The following is a 23,339-nucleotide window of genomic DNA, read 5'->3' as shown; positions in this document are numbered from 1 at the left end:
CTGTCTGTGATATAAGGTTGGTTGAATACTGAAGCCTATTAGACCCTCTTCCCTTCCAGTGGTCTGAGCATGACGTAGTAAGGCTTGATGATACAATGGAAATAGAAAGGAAGGAACAGCTGTCTACAGGAAACATTCCTCAGGACTCCAGTAACCTCATCTGGCATTCCAAGCACTCAATGGTTCAAGCTAGAAACTTGGGAGTCATCATGAATTCTTCCCTTCCTTTGACCACCATGTCTGTCAACTACCATGTTGTTTCATTTCTACCAAATTTGCCCCTTTCTGTCTACCACTGCTCAGGCTCTTGTTTCTTGCTTGGTATTTTTGAATAACACATTTGATCATGTCACTGTCCAAGTTGAAATTCTTCTGCGAAGTAAGCTAAAGTCCCAGCTTTTCTTTTTTTCCTGAGATGGAGTTTTGCTCTTGTTGCCCAGGCTGGAGTGTGGTGGCACCATCTCAGCTCTGCAACCTCTGCCTCCCAGGTTCAAGCGATTCTCCTGTCTCAGACTCCAGAGTAGCTGGGACCATAGGTGTGTGCCACCATGTCCAGCTAAGTTTTGTATTTTTAGTAGAGACGGGGTTTCACCATGTTGGCCAGGATGTTCTCGATCTCCTGACCTTACGATCGCCTACCTTGGCCTCCCCAAGTGCTAGGATTACAGGAGTGAGCCACCGCACCTAGCCTAAAGTCCTAGCTTCTTGACTTGACATAGAAGGGCCTTCAGAATCTGATCCTACTTGCTCATGTCTCCTTCTCTTACCGTTCCTGTACTTGTGGTTGCACAAATGTTCCATACTCTCTCACACCAGGCATTTGTATATGTTACCGTCCTTACCACAATACCCTTTTCCCTTACTTCACTTTCCAGGAAATCTCACTGGCTGCCTGTGTCCTTCCATGTGCTTATTATTTCTGTCATGGCTGTTCCACAGTAGCATCATCTTATTGGAATAACCTTTTTCAACTTTTATTATAGGTCCAGGGGTACATATAAGGGTTTGTTTCAAAGGTTTACTGAATGATGTTGAGGTCTGGAGTATGAATGAATCCATCTCTCAGGTAGTGAGCATAGTACCAATAAGTAGGTTTTCAGCCCTTGCTCCCTCCGTCCCTACCCTTTCTCATATCCCCCAGTGTCTATTGTTCTCATCTTTATGTCCATGTGTACTTGACGTTTAGCTCCCACTTGTAAGAACATGTGTATTTGGTTTTCTATTTCTGCATGGTCTCCAGCTGTATCTATGTTGCTGCAAAGAACATAATTTCATTCTTTTTTATGCCTGCATAGTAGTCCATGGTGTACTTGTACCATATTTTCTTTATCCAGTTCACCATTAATGGGCATGTAGGTTGATTCCATGTCTTTGCAATTGTGAACAGAGCTTCAATAAACATATGGGTGCATAAGTCCTTTTGGTAGAATGACTTATTTTTCTTTGGGTATACACCCAGTAATGGAACTATTGGATTGAATGGTAAACTCTTAGTTCTTTGAGAAATCTCCAAACTGCTCCATGGAGTTCAGCCATGTCCACCTCTCTAGTGAGACTGACGAAATTTCTGTGGACTACATCCTCGTATGTTTTCCAAGTTGCGTACTCTCTCTTCTTCTCTCTCAGGAATGTCAATGAGCTACAGATTTAGTCTCTTTACATAATCCCATATTTCTGAGAGGTTTTATTCATTTTTTAAATTCTTTGATTCAAAGGAGGAGTCTCTGAGCTCTGAGATTCATTCCTCAGATTGGTGTGTTCTGTTATTAATGTTTCTAGTTGTATTATGGAATTCCTATAATAAATTTTTCAATTCCAGAAGTTCAGTTTGGTTCTTTCTTAAAATGGCTGTGTCATCTTTCAACTATTGGATCATTTTACTGTTTTCCTTGGATTGAGTTTCAACTTTTGGCCTGTATTTCATTGAGCTTTCTTACCATTCAGATTCTGAATTCTGCCTGTCATTTCAGCTGCTTCAATTAGGTTAATAACCATTGCTGGGGAGCTAGTGAGATCATCTGGAGGTAAAGACATTCTGGTTTTTAGAATTCTCAGAGTTCTTGTGCTGGTTCTTTCTCATCTGTCAAGGCAGGTGTTCCTTTTTCTTTTGATGTTGCTGTCCTTTGTCCTTTGGATAGAGCTTTTTTGTTTTTACTTTCTTTATTTCCCTTGAGGGTTTGACTGTGGTATAAGCTCAGTATAGCCAATTGGCTTCACTTCTGGATGCTTTCAGAGGGCCATGTATGGGATCTTTTCTGTCTTTAAAAAAAAATTTTTTTTTGAGACAAGAGTTGCACTCTTGTTGCCTAGGCTGGAGTGCAATGACCTTGGCTCACTGCAACCTCTGCTTCCTGGGTTCAAATGATTCTCCTACCTCAGCCTCTGGAGTAGCTGGGATTACAGGCATCCACCACCATGCCTGGCTAATTTTTGTATTTTTAGTAAAGACAGAGTTTCACCATGTTGGCCAGGCTGGTCTTGAACTCCTAACCTAAGGTGATCCATCTGCCTTGGCATCCCAAAGTGCTGGGATTACAGGTATGAGTCACCGTGCCTGGCCTGTATGGAATCTTTGTGGCTAGAATCCTGTACTGGGTTTTCTCAGGCAATTTCATGCTGGAATTTTTTGGTGGTGTAATTCAAGCTGTAGCCCAGTAGGTGGTGTTTAAAAGTAAAGACTGCCAGATAAGACTGCAGGTTAGGGGTATGTCTATAGGTGGTCTGTAAATTCAGGAGGTCAAAGGTGAGGGATACCTGGGCAGGGCAATGCTGCCTTGGCTGTGCAGCTGGTGTGGTACCCACAGCCTAGGTTTTTTTGCCCAGCAGGTGGCAGTGAGAACTGCCCAGCCTGTGCTTCCTTGACAGGGTCTCCTGGTGACTGCCCAGAATTTGGCCCAGCCAGCTAGTTTGTCACAAGACTTCTGCACCCAGATCACTGGGCTATTAGGTGTTCCAAACTGCCAGGCTCCCTTGGGGAGAGGCTTTGGTCCAGTTCCTGTGCCACCCCACAAACCCGTATCTCACTCTTCCCAGTGCTCTGTGAGGGCTCTTCCTCCACTTGAGTTCCAACCACAAGTCTCAGCTTGGCACTCCTGGGCTGTGTGCTCTAATCCTGGGGGGCCTGGGACTGGACCTATAGTTTTGTTCTCTGGTTCCTTGAGGTCGAACACCAGCTGTGCTGGGTGAGCTAAGGTGCTCCCAGGCCACCAGCAAAAGTGCTCCATTGGGGGCCACTGGCAAAAGCACTCTGGCAGGGCAGTGGAGGCTGTGCTGTGTGCCTGCGCCTATGGGAGCAGCCAGACAGGAACGCTGGGAGGGTGCTGGAGGACAGGGGGCGGTACACGGATCAGATGTGCCCTGGTCCTATGGAAAAGACAGCCCTACTCTCTCCAGGTATGGCAGTCAACAAAGGTTAGAGCCTCTTAGAGGAATATGGAGAGCCTTGGGGGATGGGTGCCTACAGTTGTGTTTTGTTGCAGCTGTTCCCACACAAAACCCTGTGGGTTCTGTAGAGCCTTGAGCTCTGTCTCTGCCAACTCTTCAAGCAGTTTCTCTGCCAACTCAAATGTCCATGGTGGCTGTGGGATCTTCTGCAGCTAAGATCCCAGAGGTCTGCAGCAAGAGTGGCCTGCTCTGCAGTTACTTCGTTCACCCCTTCCTTAGGAGCCATTCAGAGCCCATGCAGGGTTCTCAGTTTCCTCCCTCTTCAGCCCCAGTGACTGTATCATCTCTCCACTGACTCTCAGTGCTCTCTCTCAAAAGATCTGTCCAAAGTATGCTGGTTTACTCCATGTTTTGGTTTCGATATTTGGTAGGAAAGGGAGGCTCTTCCTGGCTGTGCCTTCTTGGCCATCTTCATATCTTTGTCTTTTTTTTTTTTTCTTTATTCATTTTTTGGAGACAGGGTTTCATTCTGTTGTCAAGGCTGCAGTGCAGTGTCATGATCAGAGCTCACTGAAGCCTCAAACTCCTGGGCTCAAGGGATCCTCCCACCTTAGCTTCCTGAGTAGCTAGGATTACAGGTGCAAGCCAGTGCACATGGCTTGGTGTAACTCTTTCAAGAGACTATAAGCTTCTTACAGGGTATAAAACTGTGTCTTATTTTCTTTGTATCCCAACCACCCTGAAGGCCAGACACAATACCTGGCATATAGTTAGCATTCAATAAGTGATTAAGGAAGAAAAATAAGAAAATGTTTTTGATCAAACAGATGTATACTTCATTTGTGATTATTAGAGCTACAGTATGATTTTTATACTTATTCTTAGTATTCTTCAACATGCTTAAGGTTCTGAAGTTAAATAAATACATGCTTCAGAAAAAGATTCATGCAATAGATGCTAATAGGAGCCACCTCTCAGGATTAGAAAGTGCGTGGGATGATCACAATAGAAAAACAGTAAGGTCTTTCAAAAGAACTACTTTTATATTTAAAACAAAGAATAGCTAGCAGTAAAATATAAAAACAGCAGAGACATGACAGATGAAAGCTACTCTGAGAGGACAAAGTCAAATCAGAAATGGTTTTGCTATGAAATAGAAAGAAAAGATGAATTACAATCTTCTACCAATGTTACTGGCTGGTCAACTCTATGGCAGGAGAAAAGATGGTAACAGTCATGAAAGCTAAAGAATGAAGGTAAGCATAGCTATTCTAAACCAGTATCTTTCAGAACTTTTAAGACAAAATATTGTTTTTTTAATGGACAAATGACACATTGATGTGAAAAGGTAAAAGAAAGTAAAGCATAATAAAACTGAAGCAATATTATTGATTCCATTTGAGATGAGTTCTGCCCAAAAGCTGATAATCTAGTATCTCAAAAATAAATGCTATGGAGCAATGTCTTTCCCTTAAAAATGTCCTGACTAAGAAAAATATATGTCAGAGTATAGACGTGAAATGGGCAGTGGCACAGGGAAAGGAAGTGGAACAGAACCCTTTGGAGGAGAGATACTGAGGCCTCCAACCCATGAGCAGTCTGACATGAAATTATCCCCCTATAGTCTTATGACTTTTATATTTGACTTTATTTTTTTAAGATTATGTAGAGCTATTGGAGCAAGTCAGCATATGTATGTATACACCAAAATGTTTTAATTTTGTATCATTACCTGTTTAGTGATTTTTTGTATTTGAAAGTTTTAATATACTATACTTGAGCCCACGTTGCTTTATGCAAAGGGTACAATTTGTAAAAAAAATACAAAACTAAACACGTCTTCTCCAAGGTCAATGCGGTAACTCAAACCACCACGCTTAGCTGCTTAGTCTCCCAAAATAGCCACACTCGGGGCTACCTTAAAGCACCCTGGCTTTTAAAAGACATTTTAAGAGCTCAAAGACGAGTTCCCACTAGAGGGCACTCAAACTATTTTAATATCTGACCATAAAATAACACTTTAATTTAGAGACACACTTATCTATTCATAGAATTTTTTTGATGAAAAAAGATAGGGATAGTTGCTCATGCTATATAACTTCGCAAGCAATTTTCCTGCAGTTAACCAAAATGGAGACTTGTACTTCATGTCTTTTCCTCATTTTTTGTTTTTTGCAGAAATGTCTTCCCTACAGAAAATTTAAACAACTTATCTGAATAAAAGAATACAGCTATTGCGGTGGTGGTTGCTGATTTATCCACCAACATATACTATTTTCAAAATTTTTATTTTAAGTACTAGGGTACATATGCAAGATGTGCAGGCCTGTTATATAGATAAACATGTGCATGCTGGTTTGCTGCACCTATCAATCCATCACCTAGATATTAAGCCCAGCATGCATTAGCTATTTTTCACAATGCTCTCTCTCCCCTCAATCCACCCCTTGACAGGCTCCAGTGTGTGTTGCTCCCCTTCCTGTGTCCATGTAGTCTCATTGTTCAGCTCCCACTTGTAAGTAAGAACATGCTCCACCAACATATACTTTTTAGTTTTAATGTAATGTAAGAAAAACATGGTGAACTTGACCTGCTGCTAGATTTCTTAAAAATAAGAATACATTTATTAATCACCTACTATATTCTCAAGCATTATCCTATTAAGGGCTTTTAGGTGAAATGAAAAAATTGGAAAAAATGTGTCTGCTCAATCTGCTATTATAGGTTGATGTTAAATAATAACAACAATAATAATAGGTGAGTAGCATTTCCCAATAGTTTATCAGGAAGGATATTTAGCTCAGAAAAGGTGAAAAGAACATGCATAATGAGGGGGCTGATCAGTTAAAAGAGGCAGGAGGGGCAAGCTGTGATACTTAGCTAAGATGTATAAATATACAAGAAATAACTCCTAAAGAAGAAAGAAGGAGAAAAAAGAGATAAAGAAGAAAGATGTTGGGTTTGAATTCCAGAAAATTTGTCAGAATGTTAGACTCCAGGAATATCTTGATAAATATACTAGTCCTTTGGTTCCTTAACTGGAGCTTTCAAAAAGGAATGACTGCTGTGGGAGCTGATGGCCAAAAAAAGAAGTAAAAATAAAAAAATAAAATAAAAAATCAAAAAGGAATGACTAAAATCTATTAGAATTCAGTATTTCTAATAAATCAACTAGATATAATTCTAAATTGGATCATATTGGAATGAAACTGTATTCTCATGTGATAAATGTGATTTGCCCCCCTTAAAGGAGAGTTCTTATTTGCTTTTATTTCACTGCTGCCAGATTCAAATCCTGAATTTCATTTTTAACAAGTAAAATTGGCTGGGTGTGGGGGTTCACGCCTGTAATCTCAGTACTTTGGGAAGCTGAGCTGGTCGGATTGCTCAAGGCCAGGAGATTGTGACCAGCCTGGGCAACAGAGTGAGATCCAGTCTCTATACAAAATATAAAAAATTAGCCAGGTGTGGTGGTGCATGCCTGTGTCTCAGCTACTTGGGAGGTTGAGGTGGGATGATCACTTGAGCCCAGGAGTTTGAGGCTGCAGTGAGCTATGACTGGGACTCTGCACACCAGCCTGGGCAGAAGAATGACATTCTATCTCAAACAAACAAACAAACAAACAAACAAAAAAAAAACAAGAAAAACCAAGTAAAACTAAGAAACTATCAAATAGTTTTTAAAGAAAGATTTCTGCAGATCTGCTTTACTGTTTAAAGAGGTTAAGACAGAGGCTTGTGCCAAAGAACTTGTGTGTGGGTATAAATGGTTGTAAATCATTGAATTTTTCTTGTTGATATAAAGGGCAAAGGGAAAATGAATAAATGAGTAAAGTAGGTGACCTTTAGTGAGCATGTCATGAGGGTCACACAATTCTTTGCCTAGCCCCAGAGTGACTGCTCACATACTTACTTTCTCCACATGGCAATGAATGACTGTGCTGCCACAAATCCTGTCTTCTCACCCCCTGCAGCCCTGAACATGGGGGCTTTCCAATAGAGAGGACAGCCACAGACCTGCAAATAGAAAACACATACAGTGTAAGCCAAGAGGGAATGAAGAGATGACATGGCCAAAGAAAAGGTCTTTGTGGCTTTTCCCCTTCATGCCACAGTGGATGGAAGAGCCCTTAGGAGAACAAAACTAGAGCACAGGCAAATATATCAACTAGGGTAGATTCAGAGAGAGGCAGAAGGGAAACAAACTAAGAGAACATGTTTAATGAAGAAAATGGAAATCCATTTATCTTTTCTCCAAGTTCATCTAAAGTGATTCTCTCCCCTAACCTGACAGTTAAAGCGACCAGCATCCCTTCCCGCCACTCTTTTTGAGATGGAGTCTTGCTCTGTTGCCCAGGCTGGAGTACAATGGCACAATCTCAGCTCACTGCAACCTCTGCCTCCCAGGTTTAAGCAATTCTCTTGCTGCAGCCTCCCAAGTAGCTGGGATTACAAGTGCCCACCATCATACCCAGCAAATTTTTGTATTTTTAATAGAGACGGAATGACCATGTTGGTCACGCTGGTCCTGAACTTCTGATCTCAAATGATCTTCCTGCCTCAGCCTCCCAAAGTGCTGGGATTACAGGCATGAGATACCACACTCAGCTTACCACTCTTATATATTTACTATCTTCTAAGAAGAAAAAGAAATGACTGAATGTCATAGTTGTATACATGCCCTTCATTCATTCCTTAAGCAGAAAAATACAGCCACTTTTATTACTTGGTGTTACTATACTCCACTATCTATCTTCTTCTCTCTCCTTTGCCTATTATGTTATTAAGTCCCAGGTTCAAGAAGAACCAGAAAATCCTACACTGCTCAAGAAAACAGCTATCATATCTATTTAAATGGTTATAATTCAGGTAAAAGGTGAAAGGCAAATGCTAACATTTATTTCTATATTAGAAGTTACCACAAATGATTACAAAGCCTTAGGAAAGACTGGAAATGAACATAAAACAATTTTAATACCCTAAAAGGAATTGATTTTTCTCGATAAAAAGCTCTTCAATTAAAAAGACTGGAGAAAAAATTCTCTAGGAAAAAGGGAGGTAAATTTAGTAAAAGGACAATTTTTTTTTTTAATTGAAAGGGAAGAGGTCCAGAACCTCTGGGCTATGGACACATGGACAGATACCAGTCCATGGCCTGTCAGGAACTGGGCCACATAGCAGGAGGTGAAGGGCGGGTGAGCGAGCATTACTACCTGAGCTCCACCCTCCTGTCCCATCAGTGGCAGCATCAGATTCTTATAGGAGAGTGAATCCTATTGTGAATTGTGCATGCGAGGGATCTAGGTTGTGCGCTCCATCTAAGTAATGCCCGAGGATCTGAGGCAGAACAGGTTTCATCCTGAAACCATCCCCTATCCTACTTCCATTCATGGAAAAATTGTCTTCCACAAAACTTGTCCCTGGTGCCAAAAAGGTTGGGGACCACTGCTATAAATAATAATACAATCCTTACTATTAGCAGAGAAATAGTCTCCAAATCATCTCAATTTCTAGATACACAGAAAACATATTCCCAAATGTGAAACTCTCCAACAAGACATGTTTTGTTATAAGATAAATATATTATTACTCACATTAGACCCAGGATCTGTTGCTCATTCTACAGAAGGAAGCCTCTCCTATGGAGGAAGACTATTTGTGCATCCACATTAGGTTTAGGTGAAGCTGCTCTTGGTGTGAGGCCTCAGTGCACAGGGGACTCCCCACAGGAGCCTGAAGACTACCTAGTCTGACATTAGTTATCCTGAAAGAATTCCCAGGCGACTGGGCTCATGGAGATATGGAAGGCAAGATTCAAGCCAAGGGAGGTAAGGACAGGGCAGAAATAAGAGGCTGCTGCTGCCAGGGCCACTAAAGCATGTCTGCAAGCAGAGTATTCTACTTGCTTGCAGAAATTAAGATTTCTTAAGTCCAGAGGCTAAATACCTCATACCTCCTCTGGGGTCAAGAATGAAGGAAAGGTGTTGCTTAGCAACCATGTGATTTTCTTTATTGTATAAATAATGATTGTCAAGGTACAAAGCTCACAATTAATATGCATTGGCTGTATAAACTGTTGAATCAATCTTCCCCAATCCAGACTCTCCTTTCATGCAGAATGGTGGTTTGCCAAGAAAATGCTCTTAGACAGACTTAGTGATAGGCTAGTGGCAACTACTGGGAAAGAATCATCTATATCAGGGAGGCAGGGGAGCCACAAACAGAAGGTGTGTGGAGATGCTGGAACTGGCTTACCAAAGTGCTTCAAACTCCCACCATTAGAGTCACTCATGAATTTTTCAGAATTGTAAGGGATCAGAAATCTTCTAACTTCCTGATTAGAAACACTTCCAGGGGCTATGTACTTAGTACCTTCTGTGGGGTAAATTCCACTAAATAAGCAACTTTCATTCTCTTAACGTCTTTTCTCCAGAAGACTCCTGTTAAAATGCATATACATCAGCTCATAAGAAGTAGCAAGTCTCTGAAGATTAATAAACTAATTATGACCCAAAGACAAAATCCTCAGAGACAGGGTACAGAGAAAAGATGTTTTGAAGTAGACTGGAAAAGGTCAGCCTATTGTTCTCATAGTAGGGTACCCTGAGTAGTCAAGTGTTAAACAGTAGGAGGGTATCACACACCCTTGGAAAAACGATGAAGGGAAAAAACGGGAAGGAAGAATGGTAAGGGCTATGGACATTACGCTCTATCAAAAAAAGTATGGCTAGCATGCATCTGCTTAAAAATCAAAGACTTTAGATAAAAGAGCCAGGAGATCAATAAAAACCTAAACAGTAAATGGGATTAATCTGAAGGCAAGAGAATAGTACTTTTATTAACAGAGGAGAGAACAAACTTTTTCTTGTTGAAGTGTGAATACTGATTTTTTTGTTTTTGTTTTTTACAAAGGAAGACAGTGAATAGCAAGTGGGTACACAGAGATACAGAAAATGGATTTAGGAAACTTATTTTTAGAGGAGGCAGCAAGAGTCAATATATGGTAATCAAAGTTGCTGGAGCAAAGAAAACTTGATTAACACTTACAGTTTGATCTAAGAATGGCCAACAACACAAATAATCCAAAGCAAGGTTGTCTAATGATACACACAGGAGGAGATGATTACCCAATATTTGTAATCTTCTTTCAACATTTTAAACTGTCTCAGGCTTGTTATTTCATTTGGTCCTCACATGATCCCCATGTAGACTAGGGCAGTTTTTTTTTTTTAAATCCCATTTTGCAGATGAAGAAATTCAGGCGCAGAGAGGCTACCTTCCAGGCCACAGGCGTAATGGATTAAGATGGTGCTATGTCAGTCAGAAGAGAGAAGCTGCAGGGCTTTGTATGGTTCAGAAAAGTATCTTATTCTTTTTCCTCAACTTTCTGCTAGAAGTTAAAACTCCATGATGAATCCTTTGGCCCAGTCTCTGAAAAATGCTTTACTTATTGTTTCTCTGTTTCTGTTCCTATGTTGATTTTGTTTCTCTGAGATTCATTCTCTATTCATTTCTTCTCTATCGTTACTTAAAGCTGTGCAAAAAAGTACAAACTACACACTGAGAACTTAACCGGATGTGTGCAATAAGCTCTTCAGGGCTATCTGAGGTCTAAGATGAACAAGCTAAACCTCACCAACAGATGCAGATTTCATGAACTGTTTTCGAGGCACTTAACAGATCCCAGTCTTCACAACAGCTACTCTTGAGTGCCACTAAGAGTAGGTGGCAAACTGAAGCTGGTCTTCCAAATAACTTTATAAACTACAAGAATCCTTAAGAACATTCATTTATTGCTCTAACAAACTCTCTGCTCCTTACTCCTTAAAGGTTGCCTCTCTTCTCCTTTTCCTATGTCAACCTATCATAAGAATACGAACAGTTAGTGCTGGAGACACAGAGCTCACTGTCTGGTACCAAAAGAGACTTGCATGCATAGTAAAGAACTACTGAAAATAAGGATGACTTGGTGAGTACTAATAGACTGCAATAGCCAAGTAAAAGCTAAATTAAATGATAATTAGGAGTAATTAAAAAGTCTCTGAGGACTGAGGGGATCATGGTGGATGGGAAGCAGGAGTAGATTGCAGCTCTGACTTGGGACAGACAGAGCAGTGTGGGGAGGCTCGCATTGTGAATTTTGGCTCCAGAACAACTGCAGGAATAAAGCAGGAAACCTAAGAGGACCCACAGACCCCCTGAAGGAAGTGGAGTGCTCCTGCAGGACCTGAGAGAAACCCCGAATACTGTGCTGGTATCCATGGCTGAGAGACCCACAGAGGGTTCACATCACAGGACTCTGTGCAGACAGCCCCAAGTACCAGCCTAGAGCCTGGCAGACTTGCTGGGTGGCTAGATCCAGAATAGAGATAATAATCACTACAGCTTGGCTCTCAGGAAGCCACATCCACAGGAAAAGGGGGAGAGTACTACATCAAGGGAATACTCCGTGGGACAAAAAATCTGAACAACAACCTTCAGCCCTAGACCTTTTCTGACAGAGGCTACCCATAAGAGAAGAAACCAGAAAACCAACTCTGGTAATATGACAAAACAAGTTCTTTAACACCTCCAAAAAAATCACACTAGCTCACCAGCAATGGATCCAAACCAAGAAGAAATCCCTAATTTACCTGAAAATGAATTCAAGAGGTTAGTTATTAAGCTAATCAGGGAGGCACCAGGGAAAGGCGAAGCCCAGAATAAGGAAATCCAAAAAATGATACACGTGCAGGGAGAAATACTCAAGGAAATAGATAGCATAAATAAAAAACAATCAAAACTTCAGGAAACAATGGACACACTTATAGAAATGCAAAATGCTCTGGAAAGTCTCAGCAATGGAACTGAACAAGCAGAAGAAAGAAATTCAGAGCTTAAAGATAAGGTCTTCAAATTAACCCAATCCAACAAAGACAAAGAAAAAAAAAGAAAATATTAACAAAGCCTCCAAGGAGACAGGGATTATGTTAAACAACCAAACCTAAGATTGATTGCTGTTCCTGAGGAAGAAGAGAAATCTAAAAGTTTGGAAAACATATTTGGGGGAATAATTGAGGAAAACTTCCCCGGCCTTGCTCAAGACCTAGACATCCAAATACAAGAAGCACAAAAAACACCTGGGAAATTCATGGCAAAAAGATCATTGCCTAGGCACATTGTCATTAGGTTATCTAAAGTTAAGATGAAGGCAAGAATCTTAAGAGCTTTGAGACAAAAGTACCAGGTAACCGACAAAGGAAAGCCTATTAGATTAACAGCAGATTTCTCAGCAGTAACCCTACAAGCTAGAAGGGATTGGGGCCCTATCTTCAGCCTCCTCAAACAAAAAAAATCATCAGTCAAGAATTTTGTATCCAGTGAAACTAAGCTTCATATCTGAAGAAAAGATAGTCTTTTTTTTTTAAAAAGGAAGAAAGAAAGAAAAAAAAGGAAGAAAGAAAGAAAGAAAAAAGAATGAAGAAGAGGAAAAAAAGGAAGAGAAAAAGAGAGAGAGAATGGGAGTATTGCTTTCTTGCCCAGGCTAGAATGCAGTTTAGTAATGGGTATTGAAAACCACTTTTATACCAATAATTATACTTAATGATGTAGACAGGAAGGAATAAGGGAAGAAAATAACAAGCAGCCAACCAATATTTCATTTAAACCTATGAAACGCTGTGTGATTACTGAGGAGTGATTTACTTCCAATTATGTAGTCACTTTTGGAATAGGTGTGAGGTGGTAATATATGTTTTGTGTATTTGAAGTGGAGAGTTCTATAAATGTTTATTTTGTTTACTTGTTCTGGGTCTGAGTTCAAGTCCTGGATGTCTGATACAGTCTTTTTTAGACAAACAAATGCTGAGAGAATTCGCCACTACCAAGCCACCATTACAAGAACTGCTAAAAGGAGGTCTTAATCTTGAAACAAATCCTGGAAACAAATAAAAACAGAACTTCTTTAAAGCCTAAATGCCTCAGGACCTATAAAACAAAAATGCACTTAAAAAACAAAAACAAAAAACCAAGGTATACAGGCAACAAAACAGCATGACGAATGGAATGGTACCTCACATCTCAATACTAACACTGAATGTAAATGGTCTAAATGCTCCTCTTAAAAGATACAGAATTGCAGAATGGATAAAAATTCACCCAAGCAACTATCTGCTGCCTTCAAGACTCACCTAACACATAAGGACTTGCACAAACTTAAGGTAAAGGGGTGGAAAAAGACATTTCAGGCAAATGGATGCCAAAAGTGAGCAGGAGTGGCTATTCTTATATCAGACAAAACAAACTTTAAAGCAACAACAGTTAAAAAAGACAAAGAGGGACATTATATAATGATAAAAGGCCTTTTCCAACAGGAAAATATCACAATTCTAAACATATATGCACCTAACACTGTAGCTCCCAAATTTATAAAACAATTACTAACAGACCGAAGAAATGAGATAGACAGCAATACAATAATAGTGGAGGACTTCAATACTCCATTGACAGCACTAGACAGGTCATCAAGACAGAAAGTCAATAAAGAAACAATGGATTTAAGCTATACCCTGGAACAAATGGACTTAATAGTTATTTACAGAACATTCCATCCAACAACTGCAGAATATATATTCTATTCAACAGTGCATGGAACTTTCTCCAAGACAGACCATAGGAGAGGCCATAAAATGAGCCTCAATAAATTTAATAAAACTGAAATTATGTCAAGCACTCTCTCAGACCACAGTGGAATAAAACTGGAAATCAACTCCAAAAGGAACCCTCAAAACCACGCAAATGCGCGGAAATTAAATAACCTGCTCCTAAATGGTCATTGGTCAAAAATGAAATCAAGATGAAAATTTAAAATTCTTTGAACAACAATCGTGACACAACCTATCAAATCCTCTGGGACACAGCAAAGGCAGTGCTAAGAGGAAAGTTCATAACCCTAAACACGTACATCAAAAAGTCTGAAAGATCAAAGACAATCTAAGGTCACACCTCAAGGAGTTAGAGAAACAAGAAAAGAACAGAACAAACCAAACCCAAACCTAGCAGAAGAAAGGAAATGACCAAGATCAGAGCAGAACTAAATGAAACTGAAAAAAAAAATACAAAAGATAAATGAAACAAAAAGTTACTTCTTTGAAAAGATAAATAAAATTGATAGACCATTAGCAAGATTAACCAAGAAAAGAAGAGAGAAAATTCAAATAGGCTCAATAAGAAACAAAACAGGAGATATTACAACTGACACCATAGAAATACAAAATATCATTCAAGGCTACTATGAACACCTTTACACAAATAAACTAGAAAACCTAGAAGAGATGGATAAATTCCTAGAAAGATACAACCCTCCTAGCTTAAATCAGGAAGAATTAGATACTCTGAACATACCCATAACAAGCAGTGAGATTGAAATGGTAATTTAAAAATTACCAACCAAATGAAGTCCAGGACAGATGGATTCACAATAGAATTCTACCAGACATTCAAAGAATTGGTACCAATCCTACTGACACTATTCCACAAAACAGACAAAGAGGGAACCCTCCCTAACTGGCATCACCCTAATACCCAAACCAGGAAAGGACATAACCAAAAAACAAACAAACAACTACAGATCAATATCCCTGATGAACATAGATGCTAAAATCCTAAACAAAATATTAGCTGAATCCAACAACATATCAAAAAGATAATCCACCATGATCAAGTGGGTTTCATATAGGGGATGCAGGGATGGTTTAACATATGCAAGTCAATAAATGTGAGGATACACCACATAAACAGAATTAAAAACAAAAATCACATGATCATCTCAATAAATGCAGAAAAGCATTTGACAATATCCAGCATCCCTTTATGATTAAAATTCTCAGCAAAACTGGCATATAAGGGACATACCTCAATGTAATAAAAGTCATCTAAGACCAACCCACAGCCAATATAATACTGAATGGAGAAAAGTTGAAAGCATTCCCTCTGAGAACTGGAACAAGACAAGGATGGCCACTCTCACCACTCCTCTTCAACACAGTACTGGAAGTCCTAGCCAGAACAATCAGAGAAGAGAAAGGGCATCCAAATCAATAAAGAGAAAGTCAAATTGTCGCTGTTTGCTGATATGATCGTTTACCCAGAAAATCCTAAAGACTCCTCCAGAAAGCTCCTAGAACTGATAAAAGAATTCAGCAACATTTCTGTTTACAAAATTAATGTACACAAATCAGTAGCTTTTCTATACACCAACAGTGACCAGGCTGAGAATCAAAAATCAAGAACTCAACCTCTTTTACAATAGCCTAAACAACAACAACAACAACAACAACTACTACTACTAGTACTACTACTACTGCTACTACTACTTAGCAATATACCTAACCAAGGAGGTGAAAGACCTCTGCAAGGAAAACCAGAAAACATTGCTGAAAGAAATCACAGACCACATGAATGGAAACATATCCCATGTTCATGGATGGGTAGAATCAATATTGTGAAAACAACCATTCTGCCAAAAGCAATCTACAAATTCAATGCAATTCCCATCAAAATACCACCATCATTCTTCACAGAATTAGAAAAAACAATTCTAATTCATATGGAACCAAAAAAGAGCCTGCAAAGCCAAAGCAAGACTAAGCAAAAAGAACAAATCTGGAGGAATCACATTACCTGATTCTAAACTACACTATAAAGCCACAGTCACCAAAACAGCACGGTACTGTTATAAAAATAGGCACATAGACCAATGGAACAGAATAGAGAACCCAGAGATAAAGCCAAGTTCTTACAGCCAACTGACATTTGACAAAGTAAACAAAAACATAAAGTAGGGAAAGTATACCCTTTTCAACAAATGATGCTCGGATAATTGGCTAGCCACATGTAGGAGAATGAAACTGGATCCTCATCTGTCACCTTATACAAAAATCAACTCAAGATGGATTAGGGACTTAAATCTAAGACCTGAAACTATAAAAATTCTAGAAGATAACATTGGAAAAACCCTTCTAGACATTGATTTAGGCAGGGATTTCATGACCCAAATGCAAATGTAATAAAAACAAAGATAAATTGCTAGGACTTAATTAAAGAGCTTTTGCATGGTGAAAGGAACAGTCAGCTGAGTAAACAGATAACGCACAGAATGGGAAAAAATCTTCATAAATTATACATCTGACAAAGGACTAATATCCAGAATCTACCATGAACTCAAACAAATCAACAAGAAAAAAAAATCCCATCAAAAAGTGGGCTAAGGACATGAATAGACAATTCTCAAAAGAAGATATACAAATAGCCAACAAACATAAAAAATGCTCAACATCAAGGAGATGCAAATCAAAATCACAATGCAATACCACCTTACCCCTGCAAGAATGGCCATAATCAAAAAATAGAAAACAGTAGATGTTGGCATGGCTGTGGTGAACAGGGAACACTTCTACACTGCTGGTGGCAATGTTAACTAGTACAACCACTATGGAAAACATTGTGAAGATTCCTTTAAAAACTAATAACAGAACTACCATTTGGTCCAGCAATCCCACTACTGGGTATCTACTGAGAGGAAAAGAAGTCATTATACAAAAAAGATACTTGTACATGCATGTTTATAGCAGCACAATTCACAATTGCAAAAACATGGAACCAACCCAAATGCCCATCAATCAACGAATCGATAAACAAACTGTGGTGTGTGTGTGTGTGTGTGTGTGTGTGTGTGATGAAATACTACTCAGTCATAAAAAGGAATGAATTAATGGCATTCGCAGCAACTTGGATGAGATTGGAAACTATTCTATATGAAGTAAATCAGGAATGAAAAACCAAACATTGTATGTTCTCACTCATAAATGGGAGCTAAACTATGAGGATGCAAAGGCATAAGAATGACACAATGGACTTTGGGGACTAAGAGTGAAAGGATGGGAAGGGAGTAAGGGATAAAAGACTACAAATAGGGTACAGTGTATACTGCCTGGGTGATGGGTAATGGGTACACCAAATTCTCACAAATCACCACTAAAGAACTTAACTCATGTAACCAACCACCACCTATTTCCCAACAACTAGAAATAAAATTGAAAAAAAAAGAGATAATTAGTTAACTGGAAGATATGATTAAATCAGTTTTTAAATAAACAGTTTTAAGAATAAAGAGGCAAAAAAAAAAAACAAACGACACACTCATATCTTTTCAGGTAATTATATACACATCCCCCCTAACTTTTTATTGAGACAGGGTCTCACTTTGTCACTCAGGCTGGAGTATGGAGGCGTGATCATGGTTCACTGCAGCCTCAACCTCCTGGGCTCAGGTGATCCTCCTGCCTCAGCCTCCTGAGTAGCTAGGACCACAGGCGCATGCCACTACACCCAGCTAATTTAAAAAAATTAACTGAGCCGGACGCAGTGGCTCATGCCTCTGTAATCCCAGCACTTTGGGAGGCCAAGGTGGGTGGATCATGAGGTCAAGAGATCGGAGACCATCCTGGCCAACGTGGTGAAACCTCGTCTCTACTAAAAATACAAAAATTAGCCGGGCGTGGTGGCACATGCCTGTAATCCCAGTCACTCGGGAGGCTAAGACAGGAGAATTGATTGAACCCAGGAGGCAGAGGTTGCAGTGAGCTAAGATCGTGCCATTGGCCTGGGCAACAAGAGTGAGACTTCGTCTCAAAAAAAAAAAATTATTATCTGTGGAGATGGAGTCTCACTATGTTGCCCAGGCTGGTCTTGAACTTCCAGGCTCAAGTGATCCTCCCGCCTCAACCTCCCACAGTCCTGGGATTATAGGCATAAGCCACTGTGCCCAGTCAAACATCCTCTCCTCATTTTTATATGCAATGTTCGTTTTAACTTTTCAAAGACACGTGCAGTTTACTTTGTTACCTGAGATGACAATTAAGATCTAAGAGCAATGAAAACAAAGGCTTGGTGCCCATGAATGGAATTTAGGGCTATAATTAAGTATAATTCAGACAAGTTAATCAGACATATATATGTATAATGGCTATTACACCATGATTATTAGGTATAAGTAGCAAATTGTTATGTAAATGACTGTTACTATGGCTAAACAAATTAGTTTTTTATCTTTTTAAACTTCTCCATGTTATCTGTCAGTTTCAATATCGCTGTCTTTTTCTGATGCCACATACAGACTGATCCTCACTGCACATAAATGGCAAATTTGTTCCTCTAGCTACCCACCTTCCAGAGACCTCTACCCTGCCTTGACTATACTCTTTTTGACACCTCCCTTGACCACTGTGGAGTCTTTAGGCTTTCTGCTTTCCTGTCACTGAATCTGTGGAGTGCTAGCGAGGCCCTGAGCCATGAAGCAAGGCAGGGCTACCATGGCACAGGAATGGGAGGCCAGACTGTAAATGACGTGGAGGCAGAGTAGTAGGAAGACACAGGAGAATGGGCTCCTCAGTCAACAGTTGGGAATATGCAGAGGAAGAGGGGCTCTCCAGACATGGTGACCTCAGTACTGTACCAGGGAACTACTATGCCTTAATCTGAAGAGTTTCTCTGTCTGCTTACCTGAGGCAATCCATGAAACCTTCTGTCTCTTTCATGCACATTGCTCTCATGTTAGAAATACTCTGTTGGCATTTATGTAGTTACCATATTACCTCCAAATGCAGATTTCATTCACCTTTGCTAAATTTTATCTTTTGGATTTAGAGCCATAGTTCCAGCCCCTTCAGAAATTTTATCATCAGGGTTATGTCATCTAACACAACAGCCATCTCTAAAAGAACTGGATAAGAAAACCCTGAATGCCCTTAAAGAACTTGTAATACATTTGGGTGGCTATTGACTGGAATTTAGTTACTTTTACTACATATTCAGGGAGATGACATATGTAGAAACAGCACCATGCTAGAAGTTAGATGACTTGCCTCCCAACATGAACTAGCTCCATGACTTCAGGTAAGTACTTACAAAACTGCAGTTCCTGCATAAGTAAAACACAATGGAAACAGATAAGCTTTTATTTTTGGAATGAGTTCTTTTTCATTAGAAGAATCTAGGAGATCCACAAGCAATTTTTAAGAAGGCAGAATGAAGAAAGAAAAGAATTCCTTTTCATTTCCTTTAAAATCAGTCTAGTTACATAACATTTAACAGCAATGACAAATGCTCGTCAAAGAGACAGGTTTCATGGATTGCCTCAGGTAATGACAAATGCTCTGTGAGGTCAGAGGTAGGGCAGGACATGACAAAGTGACGGTTCAAGGCCTTCACCAATAATACACAATGGAAAGTACGTCTTCAAAGTGGATGCTGAGGAGGTTTTGCAGGCTAAGGACTGCATGGAGGCAAGTAGGAGACCAAGTGGGAATACCTAAGAGCCCATGCACACTTCCACTGTGGAAGTAGAGTGCAGGAGTGGAAGCCCATCTTGGAGGCAGAACTCTGAGAGACCAAATGCAGAGGTGTGCCTATGAGAAGGCAAGAGGGTCACGCTCATACAGGAAAGTTTTAGGCAGGTCTGGATGGGGACAGGCTGTGGAAAACATGGAATACCAAGAAGAAAAGTCTGAGGTTTACCCTGAAGAATGGTAGTTTTCAAACTTTTTAATATTACTCCTGAAAGCAGGGGAACTCCTTCCCAGTGGAAACGTGCGTGGGCTCTTAGGTATTCCTACTTGGTCTCCTACTTGCCTCCATGCAGCCCTTAGCCTACTAAACTCCTCTGCCTCTTGAAGCACAGCCTAAAACTACTGCTAAAGCCTGAAGTGTGACCCGACTCTTCAATATTCATGCATAATAAAAATAAAGCCCAAACAAAACAAAGCGCTGCTATAAAGGGTGGGAATTCCTGAATATTGCTAAACTGGGAAATAGCATAATCAAATATAATCTGATGGTTATGCTAAGTATTAACTGTTCTGGGAGGAGGCTGGAGGCACAGAACCAAGTCAGAGTAGTCCTGACATTAGGGGGATAAGATCTTAACTCAGAAGCAGTTGGATATATTTGAAAGTTCCAAAGATTTGCTTCCTACTGTCAAATCCATTTACTTCTGGGTAAAATGACTATATTGAGATGGCCTAATGCTTCCTTGTCTGGCATTAGGGCAGTAATGATTAGCTGAGACTAAAAATCAGATTCCTATTCAGCACAAGGAAAACATTTCTAACAAACAAGGCTATTTAACAATGGACCAGGCTGTCTGGCAAGGTAGAGCTTCTAGTCTCTGGAAGGATTTAAGCAGAGAATGAATTTATGAGTGGTGATGTCTTGGAAGGGATTCTTATATTAAATGGGAGGTTGAAATGGAAGACCACTATGGAAAAAAACAACTCCATGCATACTTAAAAACAGAGCAAAGAGGCAGTGAAGAGAAGGAGAGCCGGGTTTCTAGAGAATGGGAGATTAGAAATCATTTAGTAGTTACATTACCTTTGCAATTTTCCCCATTTCATAAATGTCTGCTTTCTGATCTTCAATATCCATGAAAGCAGTTTCAATTCTGTTTAGAGTCTGTTCATGGTTACTGCAGGTGTCTGGGAGTCCTTCAGGAAAGTAGAACCGTGGAATGTTTATGGACAATGGTGCATTCACAACATTATTCACATGGGGAACGGGGGAGAGAGGTCGGGGACTACTTGGAGAGGTGGCTGGAGGTGGGAGTGGTGTTCCAGGTTTTTTTTCTGGTTTACTTTGAATCTAGAAGAAAAATAAGATTATGAGACACAAAAAATTTAAACAGTATTCATTTACTGAAAATGTTCATCAGCAATATAAGAAACCACAGTCAGAAACAGGAGAGATTAAGGGCTCACTGTACTCTAAAAAGTGGTAAGCATATTTCTAGGGAACGCTTATCTGCACTAAATTAATTAATTAATTTATTATCTGCCAGTACTCAAGTTTACATAGATTTCTGTTTAAAAAATACATACATTTTCCCATCAACCATTTGGCAGACATTTCAAAAGAATCAAAGAACAATGTTAGTTGACATATTAAGAATCTCAAGGTGTATTCTGACTCTGTTGGAACTGGAATAATACATTCTTTTCGAAGACAGTTCTTGGTCTTTCTTTGACTTTTACCTCTCCTTCAACAGGCAGAAACAAGTTCTTTTTAAATATATAGATTCAAAAAGTATTTGGGGAGGGGGCTCCTTTTATCTTCTCTAGTTTGACTTTGCTGAGGTAGAATCACTGCCAGCCCCTGATCCTGAGAAAATTTTTGTTAAGAAAATTAAAGCATTTTAGTTCTGAAATGTCCTCTACCTGGCTGATTTACCTGCCACTAGGGCTATGCTATTTTCTCCAAGATCCACATTTATCTTATTCGTGGTATGCTCTAACAGGCAAAAACCATGGTCATTAATTTCATCACAACCAAACTCTCTTTACAGTTTAATAACTCATTTACAGTTTATATTCTTCTTTTAAAAAAAGATTTGATATGGTATACTATAAAGAGACATTAGAAAGGTCAGTAAAGAGTGGAGAAAAGCAATGAGGAAATTAAGATTGCCCATGATTTAGGGAAAAGGGAGGGGAGGTACACTATTATTCAGGTAGAAATTTATCTTACCAATAAAGACTAAATTTAGTTCTGAGATTCTTAGCAGAAAAAACAAAAAAGATTCCATGAGGATTTTCATAGTTCTAATTTCTGTTCTTAATTAACAGCCAAATTTCAAGGCTCATGAGCATGGTACTGTATTAGATGCTACATAAAGTATGAAAGATGAACACAACTGTTGGGACTAGCTAAATATATTTTATAGTTATTATGAACACAAAGTATTATTCAACTGTTCTTCCTTAAATTACCCAAATGCCATGTCTAAAGTTTGAAAAATAATGTATCTATAAGAAGTAGATCTGACTATCATATTTCTTCTTAACATATAGGTTTATAACATAATTTTAAAATTCAGAATAAAAATCTTAGCTACTCTTAAAAATGTGAGTTTTATAAAGAGATAAGATTTAGTCACATAAATATATGATGAATATGGTTAAATCTCCTATTTGTGTCATAATAGTCCAATTTCCCTGTGTTCATATCTGACACTAATACAAAGAATGGAGTCTGTTCATACATTAAGACTATTAGGGATATGAAGGCCAGTTGTCACACTATATCTTTGCTATGTCACCCATATACAGCAATAGTCAAGGAAGAAACAGAACAAGGGGAAGAGATGCCAATGAAACATGAAAAACTTAAAACACTGATGGTTTACTAGTCTGTGACCTCAAAAAGGTTACTTAACCTTTTGGAATTTCAATAATAAAACAGAAATTACATCGTCTACGTCTTAGAAGGTTGTTGTAAGGATTAAAGGAAATTATAAGATGTAATATAGGTAAAAGGTTCAGAACAGTGCTAGGCATAGATCTAGCTATCATGTAAGAAAATGAATGACAAGACCAAAGGATGGGGTTCTCAAAAAATTAGATAAAGCATAATTTGGCATAATGCTTCAAATTCAATAATCAATAAAATAATCATTTACATCTGTAAAACAATTTGAAGTTTACAAATCATTTCTGAATTAACAAATTGATAATCTATTTTAAGTAAACATTTGTCTCTGCCTTAATGCCAAATCTGTAAATATTACATAGTCCCATAAGTCAATAATTATTATTATTGTTCAAAGTGTTCTTAAAATTCTAAAGTAAGGCATAGAATTCTTCAGGGGCTTTACCTAGGCCATTTATATTAGTGTCATTTCATTTCCATTATTCTATGCTGAAAGAGATTTGTGAGATTTAGGTGTACAATCACCAAATTCTTTGTTTCCCCATAATGTTTTCTGTAATGTGACATCTGGGGCAGTTATGCCCATAGAATTAAGACCACTGGTGCGAGTGGGGATGAAACCTGAGAGTCTCATGAATACACACTAGTGGGAAAGGTTTACAGCAAGGTCTTCAATGTTAACTCTATACTTTTGCTTTGATAGAAATAAGTGATAT

At 39.1% G+C, this 23,339-nt stretch overlaps 1 protein-coding gene across 7 annotated transcripts in view; it reads right to left on the bottom strand.

Moving 5' to 3' along the window:
• Positions 1–23,339, bottom strand: part of PPP2R3A (protein phosphatase 2 regulatory subunit B''alpha) — a 196,234-nt gene that overhangs the window by 91,989 nt on the left and 80,906 nt on the right. For all 7 annotated transcript variants that reach the window (XM_064378719.1, XM_064378718.1, XM_064378717.1 and 4 more), the window contains 2 exons: positions 20,794–21,060; positions 7,298–7,401 (listed from right to left, as the gene is read on the bottom strand). In XM_064378719.1, the coding sequence (XP_064234789.1) occupies positions 7,298–7,401; positions 20,794–21,060 (371 nt within the window). The remainder of the gene's footprint in view (positions 1–7,297; positions 7,402–20,793; positions 21,061–23,339) is intronic.

This window comes from Aotus nancymaae, unplaced genomic scaffold (assembly GCF_030222135.1).
Source record: "Aotus nancymaae isolate 86718 unplaced genomic scaffold, 86718_ANA_hifiasm-v0.15.2.pri h1tg000019l, whole genome shotgun sequence".
Classification (NCBI taxonomy): domain Eukaryota; kingdom Metazoa; phylum Chordata; class Mammalia; order Primates; family Aotidae; genus Aotus; species Aotus nancymaae.
Note: the sequence above shows the minus strand (reverse complement) of the source record. Positions and strands in the feature narration are given on the sequence as shown.